The sequence below is a fragment of the Tyto alba genome, unplaced genomic scaffold (genome assembly GCF_018691265.1).
Source record: "Tyto alba isolate M040663 unplaced genomic scaffold, T.alba_DEE_v4.0 Super-Scaffold_40, whole genome shotgun sequence".
Classification (NCBI taxonomy): Eukaryota; Metazoa; Chordata; class Aves; order Strigiformes; family Tytonidae; genus Tyto; species Tyto alba.
The window spans coordinates 7,139,786-7,155,463 of NW_024881316.1; the positions used below are offsets into that span (position 1 = coordinate 7,139,786).

Consider the following 15,678-nt stretch of genomic DNA (forward strand, 5'->3'; position numbering starts at 1 on the left):
AGTGTATCTTAGTGGAAGTTGGGATTGTGTTGTTGGCAGCATTCCAAACAGAGAAGCTGGGTTTCAGAAAAATAAATAGCATTGAAGCTCTGGTCCCACCACGTACGTAAACCATGCACACTCCTTTTAATGCCACAGGCAGATTCATTTGTAGCTTCTTCCTTTTAAAAACAGTAACTTATTTCCATCTATAAACACATTCAAATAGTTTAAAATTTGTAGAAGAAAAAACCCAGATAATTAGGTGTTCATACACCATGAAAAAATTTTGTTTTATAACCTTAGATTGACCACTACAATAGAAGGTTCAAAGTCAAATGCCCATGCCCAAGAAAATTTGCCTGCTTCAATTATATACCAATAATTATTCCAGGAGGTCTTACTTTATCATTTGTAAGTTGATTCATCTAATTTTTGCATTCCAGGCCTGACCTTGCTCTCTGTCTGCTTTTGTATACAAGAATCTAGACCATACAGTACAGAGGCTGCTCCAGGAAAATTCCAATTGACTGCTGCTGTACAGTGCTGTGGTTTTTTTCATGCTCATTGTAATCACTCACCTAAAATGTTCTTTTCAGCTTAAATTAGGCCTCTTTAGAGATGCTACGACTGACATCAGTAGCAAGTGGGCAGATACACCTGTGGCAGAGTTCTATTCACTGTAATGAAGTTTCTAAAAAGTAACCTACTACATTTATCATTTAGCAGGGAACTTAATACAGTTAAAACTAGCAGGGAAGCTGGCATCAAACTTCTAACGTCCCTTGACACAAAAACATTTATGATCCCAAGAACAATTTTTAACAGGGGACCTTTACTGGCAATCAGGATCACTACTCGTGTATACTATACTTGCTGCTCCTAGCTACTGTGAGAATAGGAAATGATTTCCAGCACTGAGTAGAAGGACAGCTAACACCACTCCTAATAAAGCTGTATTGAAAATATATAACTGACCAACCAATAAAACACAACATAGATTATATCCCAGACTCTGTCCAGTATGTAAACTTAATTTGTTCCTCACAAACTGTGCCTGATCTGGCAGTGGAAAGTTAAAGGGGTAAATTCTTGCAATCATGCCATGTCCTGTCTCTCAGAAACAAGTGGGTGGTTTGGACAGTTCTGCAACTTCTAAATGCCTCGCTCACACCTACCACCCTACTACCTTGAATGTAACTCAGGACGTATGTAGAACTCTACTGAAAACAGTAATACTGGACTTTAGAAAATACAGAAAAATCATTTAGCTTTAGAATTCCAAATATGGACAGTCTTACGTCCCAGGTCCCTGAATGCCAGCGGAAATCAACCTCTGGTTTAAAAGACGATTACTAAAGCTATATCCACACAATATTAAGCTGATGCTGATCAGTAGAAGGAAATTCCATTAAAAACTCATTCTCAATAGCATTCCCTCCTTATTAAGGCTCTTTGACTGTTGAAATAATTTCCAGTTTGTGGCTCTCTTTGGTATTGAATATACAAACAGCTGAGGAATAAGACAAAGCTTCTTACATCTACAATCAGTTATGTAACTCAGACGTATTTATGAAACAAACATTTCTATGTTCTGAATAAATCTTTTAACACATTTATTCTCTTCCATAAGAATAAAGTTCTCATGTATCCGTCAAAAACTTTTACAAGCTTGAATGTGCAAAACAGGTCATCACAAACACACTACCTAATATCATGTTCTCTACAGCTGCATTTAAGAAGTCCATTCTCAGATCTCCATCACATTCGACACCTGCAACTAGCTTTCTCTTGCCTTCTCCAATGTCATAGTAGGACAGTTATGCTCCACTGGAACTCTAAAGGCTAAAATTTTTAAAAGGGAACCAAGACAATCAGATAACCCATTCCCGTTATATTTCAAAGTCTACCTGCTGGTTGCAGCTCTCTGCCTCCTTTGAAAAATCTCAGCCAAAGCTGACAATCAATGCAAGCTGGAAGAGGAACTCACGAAACAGGAGTCAGAGAACTGGATGTGCACTCTGCAAGGAAATGCCTTGTGTGCGATCACGGACCGTTGTGCAATTCAAGATGCACAAAGCTCAAGTCTTCAGTTTAGCTTTCCCACACCTACCTAGCAGCAATCACATTGCCTTACCATTTGTTTAGGCTGAAATGGATGTGTGAGATTTCAAGCATTGTTTCAACGTTTACAGTACCTGAGAATTATGCAGACGACATGATCAGAAAGACTCATTAATATGTATGTATCTCAAATAAAATACATCAGCACGCTTCAAAAAAAGTCCTCCTCTAGAAATGATGCTAAAAACAAAGCCCCCAAACAGCATAGACTGGGGAGTAATCATAATTCAAGATATGACACTGCTGAGGTGTGGGGAGAAGTCTTCATAACACAAAGCAGGAATTAAGACCTGAAGTAAGGAATGCTTGGGCATTTCTATTCTTTGCAAGTAGAGAAAATATGTTCTATAATTCTTTTAAAATAAAAATAATAAGTTATCCATCCAAAATGAGAATGAGTTTTCCAATGAGAAAATGGAATCAACATTAGATGCTATAGAACATATAATAATGTGAAGTTTATAGATGATAAAATACATTTAGTAAACTATCAGTGTTGTCAGAAACCTCCATTGTGTCATGCTATCATAAATGTATTAGAGATGGATATTACCTAATTGGGGGTGGGGAGGAAAGAATGTTCCTCTCCTTTTTTCTGTCTTTCCTTTGATCAAAAAATCTTCATAAAAATGCCATAATCATGATTCAAACAATTTGTTACAGAAATCTTTTTTATATTTATGAACAAATTAACGTGCTCTAAGCTGGTTGGTCTATAAGAAAGAGGATCTGTCTTATAGTCAAAATAACATTTTGTTTATTCTGAGACAAGTGAGAGGAAATTCCTTAAAGATCAGTGAATATAAAATTCAATGATGGTTGGAAATGAATCTGACCGCAGTATACTACAAATGATCTTTGACAATTAGAAACTTCAACAATCATCTTCGATAAATTAGATCAGTACAGTCTTCTTTGGAACCTCACAGACTACAAATGTGCCTTGAAACAGATATGCATATGGACCACACCATTTGCATTTGTGGCAAAAAAAATCCTTATTAAAATCCATGGAATAATTACAGGCCCCAAATAAAAGTATCAAGACAGTTTCATCTCTTGAGTTCCAAAAAACTGACAAGCTGGAACATCTAGAGAAAGAGAAGAGCTGGAACAAGCTCTAATAACAAGAACATCATTCTCATATGGGAAAAGCCTATTCCAATCCAAATAATTAAAAAAGGTCCTAACAAGTTAAGACTCTGTGTCATCGTTACACAACAATAATAAATGACAGCTAGATCCTACATACTATATTTTCTGAATTTATGCTAAGTTAAGCTAAGTTCATGATATCTGAACAACTCAAAACAGCAAGAAAGAAATTTACTAGTGCAGTAAATAAAGAACTCAGCAGCACTCAGACTTAACAAAAAGATGAGAAAGGGTTAGCGTTATTCTCTTCCCAGCATCTGTATCCTAGCACGCGGGGTGGTATGACACCCCAGTTACCAAATGCAGCAAGGATAAGTGGCTTTATGGAGGCCTTCTTTATCTACTTTGATTTTATTTTTAGGTAGTACTAAAAGCGGACAATAGATATTTTTAAAATCACCCACTAGCATGTAGAACAGATATTTGATATAATTAATTTGGACTCTGAAATATATCACAGTCTTAGCATAGTACCTTATTGACCTCTGCTAAAAAAAGCTTACACAACTACTCAAGGTTGACTACTTGCATGGGCTCCAACACTGCAGAACAAGCAAGACAGATAAATTCTTACTGTGATCTATTCAGACTGCAAATCTGGCTACAAGATTTGCTTTGCTGGGGTGAACCTGGTACAAAAATACTATATGAAGAGTAAAATACAGCCTAGAGCCCAACATGCTGTAAGCTACAGTCATCCCACGGAGGTTAATGCAGATTCAGAACCTTACAATGAGTCCCTGATTCAAAAATATTGACAGAACTACCACTGCTCTCTGTCTCCTCCTTATTTCCTACCCTTAATCCTCTACCTTATTCCCTACCTCCATCATTGTAAATCTGGACACTGGGTCCTACTCTTCCTCTTCCTTTTAACACCAGAGTAGCTCTAGTTACCCTACCTTGGCACACTACTCTGAGTGCAACAGAACTATTTCACATCATTTGACTAACTGCATACTGACCATCACCTCCAGAGAATTTTAGTGGTCTGAGTAATTTGGCAGTGATGTTTGCTCACTCCAGGGTTATTTTTGAGGGGGTGGTGTGGTTCTGGGGTTGATATTTTTTTTTTTTTTTTTTAATTCATTAGCAGTCTGTTCCTAAATAATTGACTATGGCTTGAAAATCAAGGATGAGATCCAAAGCACCGATAATTCTACAGTTGTCTTTCCACTGCAGTGACCTTGGGATTAAAAGTATTAAGAGGGTGCTGAGGGAATTGCCACAAATACCAGAGGCTACTGAACACAGGACATGGAAGAAGTTAGTGCAAAGACTCACACTGGGCATGTACCTGCTCCTTTCCTACAGCCCTCTCATGTCCCTACCTCACCAACGCTACAATACTCAGCTTCTTCCCTACTCTTTAACACATGCCCTACCTTCTTTGCTGCAATAGTCTCTACGGTTCCATTTCTGACAAAGACAGAGCATGTAAGCAGCAGAGACATGCTCACACTGATTTGTTAGGGGGGCATTAAATACACTGTATGGCTATTAATGTTAGACTTGTATCTTCCTTCTCATTATGGTTACCCCTTCCCCTGACTGCCTGACAACTGGTAGGCCAAATGGTTTTGTGGGTTTTTTGGCATCTCACATTTCTTATTCCTCAAACCATCCACCTTTCCCATTACATTCTGTGCCTACTTTCTCAGAAAAAATAAATTCCTCCTTGCATTCCTGCAAACAAACTGATACAAATTGCAGTACTCCATCAGCTCCTTTAACTTTCTAATCAACTTATAATGCACAAATTAATACCACCTTATTATCTGAAGATACATCTTAAATGCTTCCCTATGGCTAACACTCAAAGAACAGATTCTTTCTCCGCAAGACACAGACCCTTCAAGTACATCCTGAAGCTCTTAGCATGAGATCCTGCGTGCTGACAGTACTCAGTAGCTCAGTCTGCTGCCAGGCACACTCAGACTGTTCAAAGGCAGTTATGCTGTTGGAAGGCAAGTGCATATGGAGAGGATTGTGCTGACGAGCATTTCCATGCCCAACTGTTGCACAGATACAGCCAGTGCGCCCTATTTCAGAAATAATACTGAAAAACTACAAAGAAAAGGAAACAGTTCTGTAGAATTGCAATTACCATTTTTTTTTTTTTATTAAAAAGCCTTATTGGCTTTTCATAGATACACATCAAGGCTATGTTCTTGCTACCATCATAAGCCATCTCCTATACAAGCCAAGCACAAAAAGTTATTTTACTGGATTCAGATTTTTTACTTCATAATGACAGCCCTAATGTCAATATTATTATCAGCATTATGGGCATGAGGCCAGTTGAGAATAAGGTGCCCTTGTATAAGTCCTAACCTTGCAGTGAGAGATAGTTCTGCCCTAGAATACACATCAATATTCTGTTGTGAACACTTATGCATCTGAATGCTCCACAATACTCATGATCACAATAGGGTAACATTTAACATCTGGTAAACTGAGGCAGAGGAAAGCTAATTCTGTGGTAAATGAGGTAATCAAACTCCCATATGCTGATACTAATCAGTGGATCATCCTTCGTTTTCAGGACTGAAATAGATAAAACGGATGGCAGGAGAAAGCATCTACCACAAAACTGATATCCAAATTACATGCAAAATTCAGGTCTCCTGAAATCCAGTTTATTGCCACTTAGGTTACACCACGTATTGTACTAACATTCTCCTACTGAAATTAGGCTTGAAACAGAAGTTTACCAAACAGAAATGGCTGATGATCAGGCAGAGAAGCCTCACCTGAATGAGATAGTGAGAACATAAACTGAGAAGCTCCAGCAGCTGCAAATGACTCCCAGCTGCTAGGACATCCTGTATCACCCCTGGTTCCAAGAGGATCTGCAAAGAAGAAAATGGAAGGTTTGTCATGTAGAACTCAGAGTACTTGTAGAAAATACTACAGGCCTTTGTTATTTCAGATGTTTAAGTCAACATAAAGAACAGAAAGAGTATAATTAAGCACACAGATAAGTCTTTGCAGGATGGGGACAGAGTTTTTAAAAGTTCACCTGAATTGCCCACAGGATTTTAAAGCAGATTTTTCTGTGAGAGTCCATAAGCCACATTACATCCTCAATAATTTAAAACTAAATGCACGTCACTTATTTAAAAAAGGAGACTTTTCAAAATAAAAGAACCTCCTTTTGTTATCCATATACCTGGATGCTTCCACATATACTGATGAATCAGGCCAACAGAACTGACTCAGAAGTTTCCACTATTAATATTATTCATGCTTGTAAAAAATATACAGGCTAGAAACACCCTTCCCATTCTACATGGTACCACTTCATAATTTTCCTAACCACTGTCTTCATTATACAGAGCAAGGCTGTGAAGGCACAGAATGAGCATGCTGCTGGGGAAGTGCCAGAAAGGGCTTAGAAACCAAGACTGATTATTCTGTCACTTGCTCACATGAAACTCCTACTCATTTCAATTAAAATCACGCACAGGCAGCAGCCAGGATAATTGGGCCTCAGCTCCTAGCCTGCTGTCTTGGGGTCAGCTTGTTAAAGCATCCCTTTCAGGACATAAAGAAGTCTTTGGGAATACAGACACTGGTCAACTTCTTATCAGCAATCACATTACAAACTATTCAAACTAATATTATTTAAATGTAAGTGGTGCACCATCCAACAAAAATCAGAAATGCATGAGGAAAAATAATTTTTCAAAGATACTCAGTTTATTCAGTTTTATCCTTGCATTTCCCCTGACAACTTTTGTTTCACACCACACGAGGTCAGTCTCTCACTGCTCCACAGGGAAGTAAAGCTCTTCTTCAGATCCTTTTTCTTCTGCCCACACAATTTAGTTTTATCTCACAGCATCATTTCTACATCTCAAATGCAGTGGAATAAGGAGAATGGCAAACAAAAGGAAAGACACTCATCTGCATCTTTTGCAGTTGAACTGTTTTTGAGGGAAATGAAAAAAACATGTATGCATTTATCCAAGCAAAACAGCAAATTATCTCCAATATAATAGATATAATAAGAACAGAAGAGAAGGGGATTGATCCTTGTTTATATCAAGAACTGATTTATATTGTGTTCTGTCAGTGTATGACATGCTTAATGCTTGTTCAAATCACTATACATATTCATACTAGATTTTAAGTGAAGATATATGTAATTTACATACTGTATAAAAGTTCTTTATCTAGCCAGAAACACGTGTAAGGATCTTAATGAAAAATCAGAGTCAGGCCCAGCACAATCCAGGTTTTTGGTTGGTGCTAATGACGTTGCTGTGCATGATGAGTGGTAGTTCAATAGAAAGCTAGAAATTATTTCAGTTATAAAGATACCTCCAATAGGCACATTTTTTAAAATATGAGCAGCATTGTCAAATATTTTCAAGTGAGAACTCAAGGTCAGATTGATGAGACAAGCTGGTTTAGACCTTGCAGTGTTTGTTATTCAGACATCATTTACTCTGAGGAAGTTGTTGCCTGATGTCATATTACTTACTAAGTGCCAGCCACCTGCTTAGCATTGTTAAAGACAGAATATGAAAAGAACCAGAACCCTAAGCAGATTACTACCTTGTAGGTGTAGACAAACTATATTTAACTGTGATAATATTAATGTATTTTAAAGCTACAGCAATCCATTTACAAATAGAACTAGTAGCAATATGAGATGAGAACAAGAGGCAAGAAGGGTGACTGGCTACTACCTAGAGGTGATTTGCACAAAGTCAGCAACAAAGTTAATTTCAAGGTGGCAGAGATATTTCTTACATGGTTTTCCACTTCTTACAGCTTTACCATACCATGCAAGATTTATTCTGCTGAAATAACACACGTTCACCTTTGTGTTTCCGAAGACAACTGAGGAAAGTCTATTTTGTCTCTTCCCAAGACTTTGCCTTAAATAGAACTATCTGAATTTTTATTCAAGATTCATTTGGATACAGGCAAAAATACTAATTCATCTATGCTAAATGTTCACCACCAGTAAACTGCATGCTGGGGAAACCCACAAGAAAAAGAGGTTAGGTAAAGAAGGAAGAAAATATTGCAAGTCTTCCTTCTACTGAAACTGGCATAATTCACAATTATTCCACACCTCTTAGCTTCTATACATTAATAGAATTACTTGATTTTCCTTAATTACACAATAGCTGTTTATATATAGGCCATCCAGCTGAATCTTAACAGTAAGCACACATAAATACCATCATATGCACACCACAAGTACACACAGTGATCGACTCTCCTCTGATTGTCTAACCCTCAAAGCAATAGCTCTGAAGTCTTCGGAGCGATGTTTATTGAAAATTAAGGAGAAAGAAAACTAAGATCTACTTTCGATTCACACCTTCAAAATACATCACAAATTATTAGTACAAAAACTAAAGAGAGAAGCTTAATCATTTTCCCTTCTCCATCCTCAACCTAAGGGTTATGAGGCATAATTATCAGGGGAGAAACTTGGAGTAATTTGGAAGCAACAACATCAGACAAACTATAAAGTCTTCATCAGTAAAGGATGTGTCTTTGTGTGGCACATGCCATCTTAAGACTTGTTTCTGTGCTATTTTTATATCAAGATTATTTAGCTGTAATTCAGGTATTGCACCTGGCTGCATTTTACAATCAATCCTCTATTCAGCCCTTATTTATCAGGGTTAATTTTCTATTATAACTTCTCTCTGCCCTGTCACACTACCCAGGAAAATCAGCTTAACCACCTTCTCCCTGTATACAATCAACAGATCTTGCAGATAGACTGTGTAATTTATTTTCCCAAGCCACCAGGTCTGACATACTGCTCGCTTTCAAACTGATCTCCTTTGTCAATTTATTTTTCTCCTCCCACACACAATGACTGTTTTCAAACAGGAATTCCATTCTTCAAGGTAGCAATTTCACCCTCCATCATCCCACAAACCCTTCAGAGAGTACACACTAAATCCAGTTCATTCCCTCTTGTGGGCAGGTCCATAGGCCAAGGGATAGAAAGAATGCAAATCTTTGGTGTTTTTTTGCAACAGAATGCTGAGTTCACAAGATCCAGAAAGGCAGATTACACAATTTCTTAGATTCACAATTCTTAGACATACAATTTAAATCTATATGGAAATGTATCCATTTATGCTTCGTTGATATATTGAGGAAAGCTGCTCTGCAAATGCAAGAATTGCTTCTGAGGCAGAAAAGAGAATTCTATCATCAGCTACACATGGCCCTCAACACCCCCCTGTACACATCTATACTCTGGGAAGCAGTTCTAAAACTGGAATTCATTCCCCCCTCTCCCAAGATTTTCCTCTTCCTTTCCCAACTCAAACTGCATCCCCTCCAAACACAGTATGTCTTAGGTCTCTGGGTAAGAATGTAAAAGATGAATTGCAATCACACGTCTTGCCTCTCTCTTCAGTCAGTTTTCTCTGGGACACTTCTTGGCAACACAAAGCAACTAGCTGCTATGACTTCTTGGGCTAGAAGCAGTATATGAACCACCATCCTTTCCCAAGAACAACTACTCATGCCTCACCTCTACACTGCCCAGACTGTGAACATACTCTTACTCTTTTAATGCCTCCCACGCCCATACAATCAACAAAACCAGTATAGGCCAAAAAAAAAAAAAAAAAAAAAAAAAAAAAAGTATGGTTGTAGCAAAGAGGGCTGTAAGGGACAAAAGAAAGTGAGAAGACAACTCCTTAAACTGTCCTTCCCAATAAAGAAGCTTGCAGCCTGAGGGAGAAGGTAAAGTCCAGATGAACTATCACCTCTATAGAGTCTCATGAGGTTTTTATCTGGAAAGAACAATCAGGTCATTTAATTTATTCCCTGTATACTGCAGGGCATTATATTTCATCCAGACACTTTTAAAGACACTAAACTAAAGCTCCTTTAGGCCCAAGGAGGCTAAACCTTGCGCACGTGCAAAGATGGAGAGATTGAGGATACACTTCTATCACCTTCATTCCAGCTACTCATTTATAGCCCTATATTTCCTTCTCATTTCCATACAGCTGTTTGTGGATCCATGGAATAAGTGAGGTGGTAAGATGAGTCACACTGAAAATAAACCAGCATTATGCTGTAACAGTAAGGAAATATGAATGTCATGTCAGAAAATTCTAGAAAGTAAACCATATGGAATTTAACACAGAAAACAAGAAAAAAAATCCTAAATTCCTGCTAGTCTGATGCAAAAGAAAATTCCATCTTGATTCTACTCACAGTGATCAGCATTTCAAACAAGACAGGCATCTAACAAAAGTACCGCTTGTTTTTCCACTCTGGAGACCATTCTGCGTGCTTCAGAGCAATCAAAAAACCTAACTTTTCTTTTAGAGCAATTTAGACTGCATTTCACTTACAACCAGTTAGCATTTCTGTCTGTCTCCCTGTTCATTTGTGCTTCAGCTGAATCCTGAGCTCCTTACACATTGAGAAGCAATGCTTCAAAAAAGTGTGAGTGGGGAAGAGAATGTTCTAGTCCCCTGGAGGCAATTGCCCAAAACACTGGCACATAATGTTCCACAGTGCTTGTTACAGAATCCAGATGTCTCATTAGCCAGGGCTAGAAGGAATCATGACCAGCATTTCTCTGATATATGTCATAATATTTTTCCAGAAAACGAAATTAAAATCTCTGTTAAATGCACAGCATATAAATCATAGAATCACAAAATATCTTGAGTTGGAAGGCACCCATAAGGATCACTAAGTCCCACTCCTGGCCACTTGCAGGATTTCCAAAATGAAATCATGTGAGTAAGTGTCATCCAGACACTCCCTGAACTCTGACAGGCTTGGTGCCATGACCACTTCCCTGGGGAGCCTGTTCCAGTGACTGACTGCCCTCTCAGTGAAGAGCCTTTTCCTAAAGTCCAGCCCGAACTTCCCCTGATGCAGCTTCATACCATTGTGAAGTAAGTACCATTAGTTTAAGTAAATACCACTATAATAAGTAAGGCACAAAGCAAATTCACCATTGTTGGGGAAGACATTTCATTACTTTGATTACTTTCAGCTCTCAAGAAGCTGTCTTGTCCACAGCTTGATACCTTGTGTTGGGTTTGTGTGTGTGGTGGGGGTTGGGTTTTGGTAGTGGGGGAAGAGGCTACAGAGGTGGCTCTTGTGAGAAGCTCCTCGAAGCTCCCCAGGCTCCAAGTCGGACCTGCCCTTGGCCATGGCCAAGCCAATTAGTGACGGTGGCTGTGCTTCTGTGATAACATATTTAAGAAGGGGAACCTGCAGAGGAGGAGGAGGAGGAGGAGTGAAGGAAGACCTGTGCAAACGCTGAGGTCAGCTGAAGGAGGAGGAGGTGCACCAGAGCAGATATTCCCCTGCAGCCTGTGGTGAGAGGGGAGGCTGTCCCCCCTGCAGCCCGTGAAGGTCCACGGTGGAGCAGGTGGCCCAGCCCAGAGGCGGCCATGACTGAGGGCAGCCCGGGCTGGAGCAGCCTGTTGCTGGGAGGGCTGCAGCCCGTGAGAGGGACCCACACTGGAGCAGTTCGTCAAGAGCTGCAGCTCTCGGGAAGGACTCCTGTTGGAGAAGTCCACGGGGGACTGTCTCCCAAGGGAGGGACCCCACACTGGAGCAGGGGATGGGTGTAAATAATCCTCCCCCTGAGGGCAACGGAGAGAGGGAGCAAGAGGCGGTGTGGCGCTCAGTTGCGCTCTGGGCTTAAACGAAAATGTACCTATCCAGAGCAAATATCATGCAACATTTCACTTTCTTTGCAATAAACTGCTTAAACTGAGTTAATTAAACTCTGTAAGCTTTAATTAAGCTCTCTAAGACTTGTGGACAGTCTGTAGCTGAACTGTGAACCTAACACCTAGTAGGCTCTAACCTCGTGCTAGGCACAGATACGAGATTATCCTCCTGATAGAAGTAAAAAAACGACTTGTCCAAAACTAAGTAACGAATTTATATTTTTGGCTTTGAAATTCCATTGAAAAATGATGTGAAGTATTTACAGTAAGACATAGCTCTGCTGCCACCAGTTTTCCATGACCTTGGCATGTTGTTCCTGGTAGAAAAGAACAAGGATAGTTGAAGTCACTTTTGCTGGGGACGCCAGGCAGCTCAACTGAACCCCCTATGATTCATTTTAATCAAAAGGCAACCAGTGGAACTGCTACTCACAGGACACAGGAGGCCACTTACCCAAGAAAATCAACCGCCACAATACAGCTTTGCAATACACCTCATCCACAAGTAAGCTAGAAAGGATTAACAGAATAAATGGTGCTGAGATATTGATAGCTGTCTCCCTCCAGTCTTAACTGAAAATGGCAGGTAAAATACTGGTTGATCACCACAAAATCCATCACCATCAAAAGAAGGGAGGATTTGATGAGAGATGAAAGCCAAGATTGCATAAAAGAATCAAAACAATTACCAGGAAAAATAGTTGTACTAAAAATATTTGTTTCTACTATTTCTTTACAATCTGAGAAGACCTTTCAGTATTTCATGGGTTTTGTTAAAGAAATAACTAAGCTGAAAGAACAATTTCACAAAGAAGCTGTAGAATAATACTTTAACCATAGGTTTGTGTGCATGAATTTGAAAAAAATCACCAGGAGGCATTCCTACCAGTTCATGAAACCTGTCTGGTCAAGTGATAACAACTGTCACCGGATGGCAGTTTTTAAACTAACTGAATACAAGGTAAAGTTAGTAAATAAAGGAAGTAGTTAAGTAGGACTTATATTGATAATGCATTAAAGTAGTATTGAGAACAATCCAAGCACATGAAATAAAAATATATCCGAAAATACCATTAAGTTCTAGATTTGTAACTGGATTAATATACTGATATTACCTTTAATAAAGGCTGCTGCTGTGTTAGCATTTTGCGAGTAAAAGAAAATCTGTTAAATATGCTGTGAAACAGAAAGTTTAAAGCCTATTTTCAAATCATTATAAATGCAACTTCGTATGTGGCTTTCAAAAAAAGGAGACATTTCAACATTCTATAGGCAGGGTGTAAGGATGTGTTAATCTTGGGCTAAGAAGACAGGACAAATTACCCCAAAATTCTCTTTTGGAGAAAGAGCTGAACATAAAACATTTCTTATGTAAGGTCTGCGTCACTGGTTCTTTCTTTTCAGTTTTGGTTATTCAGAATAATTTTGTAACTTTAAGAAGACAACTTAATTTCTATTAATACAGAAACCAAATATTATAGTTTAGGGGGAAAAAAAAAAAAAAAAAAAAAAGACAGCCAGCTAGGAAAACAGGGCTTGGTCACGGAGAACTTGATATTAAGCCCTAATAAAGTTGCTGGTTTGCTGTGTTGTCTTTGGAAATACAACAAATTCTTCTTTCTTGAAACTATACCACAGTGCCTGTCAGCTGATTCAAATTATGGTATCACTTAGATTTTACATATGTATATGAGATAAACATAGATGATGTCATTTGCTGGAAATAAATTGGAGGAGCATTCAAAAACCTCAAAATTTCAGTTCAAGCCATTTATAGTTTATAAGAGCCTGTTTTCAGCGCTGAAACTTTTCAGATGCCCAAGGTTTTCTTTGGATCAAAAGCACCTTTTCTTGTAATGACGAGTAACTACACTGTCCTATTTAGGGACTATCCCATTCCTCCAAATGAGATTAGATCTTCTGGTAACAGAAGAGTTAAAAAGAAACAAAGAAAGTCAAAAAGATCAAGCAACAGTGCCCATGATTCTCTAAGTGGTTAAGCCTCTGACAGAAGGAATTGTGAGCTCCAAACTCTGCACCAAGAACTGTTTCTCTATATTAATAACTTACAATACATAGTTCCTCTATTGATTGTACTTCATCCATCTCCCTTCCAATGCACATACACCACTTGTGAAATGCCTGGGTGAGGAGGAAGGGTTAGTGATCTAGTCACCGAGACTCTGGCCTTGCCTTATTGCTGCCAGCTGTGAAGTAAAAGAGAATGACCTTACAGCCCTTTTATGAAGAAAGAATAGGCCAGCTACAACAAGAAAAGAGTCAGCTACAGCACGAAAAAGTATTGTATCTCCAAATTCTGAATATGAGAATTAAATGGTAAAATGCCTATGGCCAAGAGGGAATGTATTTAAGACATTTTTTGCCAAAGATTTCATTATGAAAGGATTACTGAGAGACTACATGCAGAGAACAAAACCAAATTCTGCTGCTATTACTTTTGTTAGTTTTTATTTATTTCTATATGAACATTTATTTCTTTGTGATGATTAGGGACCACAGTAATGGATTAGCTAAATTGGAATTATGATATTATTTATATTTAACTTGAGTTTTACAACAATCTTTTCTTCTGTTAAACAATCCATTTTCCCTTAAAAGCAAAATATTTCCAGCAGTAATTGCAATAAGGCACTATCTGCCTAAGTAGACAGAAAGATCAAGTCCACAGACATATTTCAAATTTAAAAAGAGGTAAAGATGACAGTTTCATTTCAGATTGCAATGTCATGCTAAAAATTAAATTTCTTAATTTTGATAACTTTCAAAAACTGCAGTCATGAAATATTGCCATCATGTAGTATTAAATATTTCCACCAGATGTCTCCAATATATTATTTTACACAGAAAGTTACATTTGAAATACTACACTTCAAGTTGCATGCAAGCTTAGCAAAATATTAAAGTAATAAAGACAAGAAAGCTGAAACTAAGTATTTTTCTGTTTAGACATGGATACCTTAGGACTGACCCCAAATTGTTGTCAGTTCCACAGTGTTACCTAAAGAACCAGCAATTTTGTGGATTAACATTTTGGCCAAACATGCTAAAAAAAAAAATTAAAATAGAGTTCATGGCTTTCACTTTAAAGCAGCACATCAGATCATTTCTTGTTACCTCCACTTTCAGAGCAATCTAAGTTTGTAATTGGCGTGAGCGGTTTTGGGGTTACTAAGAAATATTTTGTTTGTTTTCTAAATCAAAGAGTTTGCAGACCCAGACTAAAGATGATTCTGTTTTCAGAACTCTTTCTGATATAAACATGCAGTAATCCAGTTATTTATTAATAGCCTTTGTGGATTACTCCCACTCACTTCCTTGAAACACTCACTGAGATTCTGTCAGCCTGAGTCAGTACATAAGCAATGCTCAATACATGTAAACCCAGTGCCAGAAGAGAATTTCAAGGGCAAAAGGGAAAATTCAACACTGCTAATTTTCAGGCCTACATACCATTGAGTTATGCTTCAAAAGGCATCTTTTTAAAAGAACTCTCTACAGAACCCTTCTTGTTTCTCTGTGCTTCAGAGAAGTACTTGGTGTATCCAACAGACATGACAGAGCAAGCTTTGCTTTATAATCACTTTTATTTATATATATATATATATATATATATATGAGCAAGTGTACATATATGCACATCTATATTTAACTTGATAAGCTCACTCATTTATTCAAAGTAAATTATAACCGAAAATTAAGG

At 38.1% G+C, this 15,678-nt stretch overlaps 1 protein-coding gene across 31 annotated transcripts in view; it reads right to left on the bottom strand.

The window, feature by feature from the left end:
• The window catches only part of KLHL32 (kelch like family member 32), a 152,445-nt gene that overhangs the window by 79,311 nt on the left and 57,456 nt on the right, over positions 1–15,678 (bottom strand). For all 31 annotated transcript variants that reach the window (XR_006166375.1, XR_006166374.1, XR_006166376.1 and 28 more), the window contains one exon: positions 6,012–6,110. Coding sequence is in view for 27 of the 31 variants with exons in the window: in XM_042802930.1 (XP_042658864.1) it covers positions 6,012–6,110 (99 nt within the window). In the remaining 4 variants the exon portion in view is untranslated. The remainder of the gene's footprint in view (positions 1–6,011; positions 6,111–15,678) is intronic.